General features: G+C 59.3%; 1 protein-coding gene across 1 annotated transcript; it reads right to left on the bottom strand.

Moving 5' to 3' along the window:
* Window positions 1-1,385: 1,385 nt before the first annotated feature.
* On the bottom strand, window positions 1,386-1,787 carry NHLH1 (nescient helix loop helix 1). Its single transcript, XM_010075368.1, has one exon. It carries the CDS (start codon window positions 1,785-1,787, stop codon window positions 1,386-1,388), a length of 402 nt encoding a protein of 133 aa, XP_010073670.1.
* Window positions 1,788-2,899: the final 1,112 nt, after the last annotated feature.

Raw genomic sequence — 2,899 nt, 5'->3', positions numbered from 1 at the left:
GACAAAATGCCCAAACTGGTCGTGCTGGGGGCAGAGGGCGCAGACAGACGGACGGACGGAGAGGATCCGAAGTGTTTCACGGGTTCAGTTTTTTGCGGCTCGTGTAAAAGAGGTGACACACAGACTTGTCCCGCGCTGGGTCAGGGGGCGGACAGACTGACGGACACAGCATCCCTTGGGATCAGTGGGATGGACAGAAGGACGGACAGAAGTTGGGAGCACAGACGGCCAGCATGGGCTTCAGGCAGCAGATCCAGCAGGACAGACAGACGGCCGATGGACTGAACATCCAGCCTGGCTCAGGCAGGACGGAAAGACAGATGGACGTGGGGAAATACATCCCATAGTTCAGATCGGGGGCAGAGCTAGGGACATGGGCCATTTGGACAGACGGACAAACACAGCATTTTGGATACCCACCACGTGGTTCAGGTCGTAGACGGACAGACGGACTCGAGCTCTTGGCTCAGATGCCCAGCACACGTTTGGGTAGGAGATGCGGCAGACAGACGGACGAACAGACAGATGGCTGGACACTGTCTGGGCAGCTCAGACATCCAGCATGTGGTTCAGGTCGTAGACGGACAGACAGACTCGAGCTCTTGGCTCAGATGCCCAGGACATGTTTGGGTAGGAAATGTGGCAGACGGACGGACGGACAGACAGACAGACAGACGGTTGGACGGCTCAGACATCCAGCAGGTGGTTCAGGTCGTAGACAGACAGACGGACTCAAGCTCTTGGCTCAGATGCCCAGGACACATCCAGGTAGGAGATGCGGCAGACAGACGGACGGACGGACAGACAGACAGACAGACAGATGGCTGGATGGCTCAGACATCCAGCACGTGGTTCAGGTCGTAGACAGACAGACGGACTCGAGCTCTTGGCTCAGATGCCCAGGACACATCCAGGTAGGAGATGCGGCAGACAGACGGACGGACGGACAGACAGACAGACGGCTGGACGGCTCAGACATCCAGCAGGTGGTTCAGGTTCTAGACAGACAGACGGACTCGAGCTCTTGGCTCAGATGCCCAGGACACATCCAGGTAGGAGATGCGGCAGACAGACGGACGGACGGACAGACAGACAGACGGCTGGACGGCTCAGACATCCAGCAGGTGGTTCAGGTTCTAGACAGACAGACGGACTCGAGCTCTTGGCTCAGATGCCCAGGACACATCCAGGTAGGAGATGCGGCAGACAGACGGACGGACGGACAGACAGACAGACGGCTGGACGGCTCAGACATCCAGCAGGTGGTTCAGGTTCTAGACAGACAGACGGACTCGAGCTCTTGGCTCAGATGCCCAGGACACATCCAGGTAGGAGATGCGGCAGACAGACGGACGGACGGACAGACAGACAGACGGCTGGACGGCTCAGACATCCAGCACGTGGTTCAGGTAGGAGATGTAGCAGATGGCCAAGCGCAGGATCTCGATCTTGGAGAGTTTCTTGTCCGGCGGGAGGGTGGGCAGCAGCTTGCGCAGCTCGGCGAAGGCCATGTTGAAAGCTTCGACGCGGATGCGCTCTCGCGTGGCGTGGGCTGTCCGGTATTTGGCCGTAGCGCGGCGCCGGCGCCGACGTTCCTCCCGACTCAGATGCTGGAGGTCTTTCTTCACGCCGTCGCTCGGTTCGGTTATCCGGGATTGAGCGCACAAACCGCCGCCAACGCCGGTGTCCTCCGCGCCGCCCGCGCGGCTGCAGTCGCTGAAGACGGATTCGGACTCGGAGTGTGGCGGGGGAAGGTCGAGCTCTGTCTGGTCCGAATTGAGCATCATCCTGGCGGGAGAGGAGCGGACGGACAGACGGATGCTTCAGAGATGGGGTGCGGCGGGAGGATGGACTGACCGGGGCACAACGTCGAAAAAAAAAAATCTGTTCTATTTTAAAGAGAAGGTCTCCAGCTCATGGCAAGCCCTTGGTTATTCTCCTCCTCTTCCTCCTCATCACACTCAGTCTCCACAAGGGAATTTCCAAATTTTCTCTTTTCTCTAGAGAACCCGTTGGGTGGGTTACAACGTTAATGATAAATAATGTAAGAGAGACGGCGGGATGCATATAAATACAATAAATAACTAAATAAGTATTATTTGTGCATGTGTGCTCTTCCCCGCAGCCGTGGCAGGACCCAGTTTCGGAGCCGTCAGGTCTCAGAGCCGAACTCTTCCCGCAGGCTCTAGAAAACGGAAGCAGAGGGGATCTCAGTCCCGGCGGACGCGAGACACGGAGCGAGAAAACACGGTGGTTTGCTCCACTGGCCCCGTGGCGTTGTCCCCACCTGGAGCTGGGGACACCCCATGGGGATGGGGACACCTCGTCGGGATGGGGACACCCTGTGGGGATGGGGACACCCTGTTGAGCTGGGGACACCTCGTAGGGATGGGGACACCCTCTTGGGATGGGGACACCCTGTTGAGCTGGGGACACCGTGTCGGGCTGGGGACACCTCATAGGGATGGGGACACCCCGTAGGGATGGGGACACCCCATGGGGATGGGGACACCCTGTTGGGCTGGGGACACCCCATGGGGATGGGGACACTCCATCAGGATGGGGACACCCTGGGGGGATGGGGACACCCTGTTGGGATGGGGACACCCCATTGGGATGGGGACACCCTGGGGGGATAGAGACACCCCATTGGGATGGGGACACCACGTGGGGATGGGGACACATCGTGGGGATAGGGACACTCCATCAGGATGGGGACACCCTGGGGGGATGGAGAAACCCCATTGGGATGGGGACACCTCGTGGGGATGGGGACACCCCGTTGGGATGGGACGAGGCTCCGTGGCTCCAGCAGCGGAGATGGAGCCAGTGGTGTGGCTCCAGGAGAAGGTGGAAACCATTTCTCCCAGTTCTCCGGAGAGATGACAGGTGGTGGATG

The sequence above is a fragment of the Pterocles gutturalis genome, unplaced genomic scaffold (assembly GCF_000699245.1).
Source record: "Pterocles gutturalis isolate BGI_N339 unplaced genomic scaffold, ASM69924v1 scaffold21992, whole genome shotgun sequence".
Classification (NCBI taxonomy): Eukaryota; Metazoa; Chordata; class Aves; order Pterocliformes; family Pteroclidae; genus Pterocles; species Pterocles gutturalis.
The sequence above is the reverse complement of the archived record's forward strand: the minus strand, read 5'-3'. Positions and strand labels throughout refer to the sequence as shown.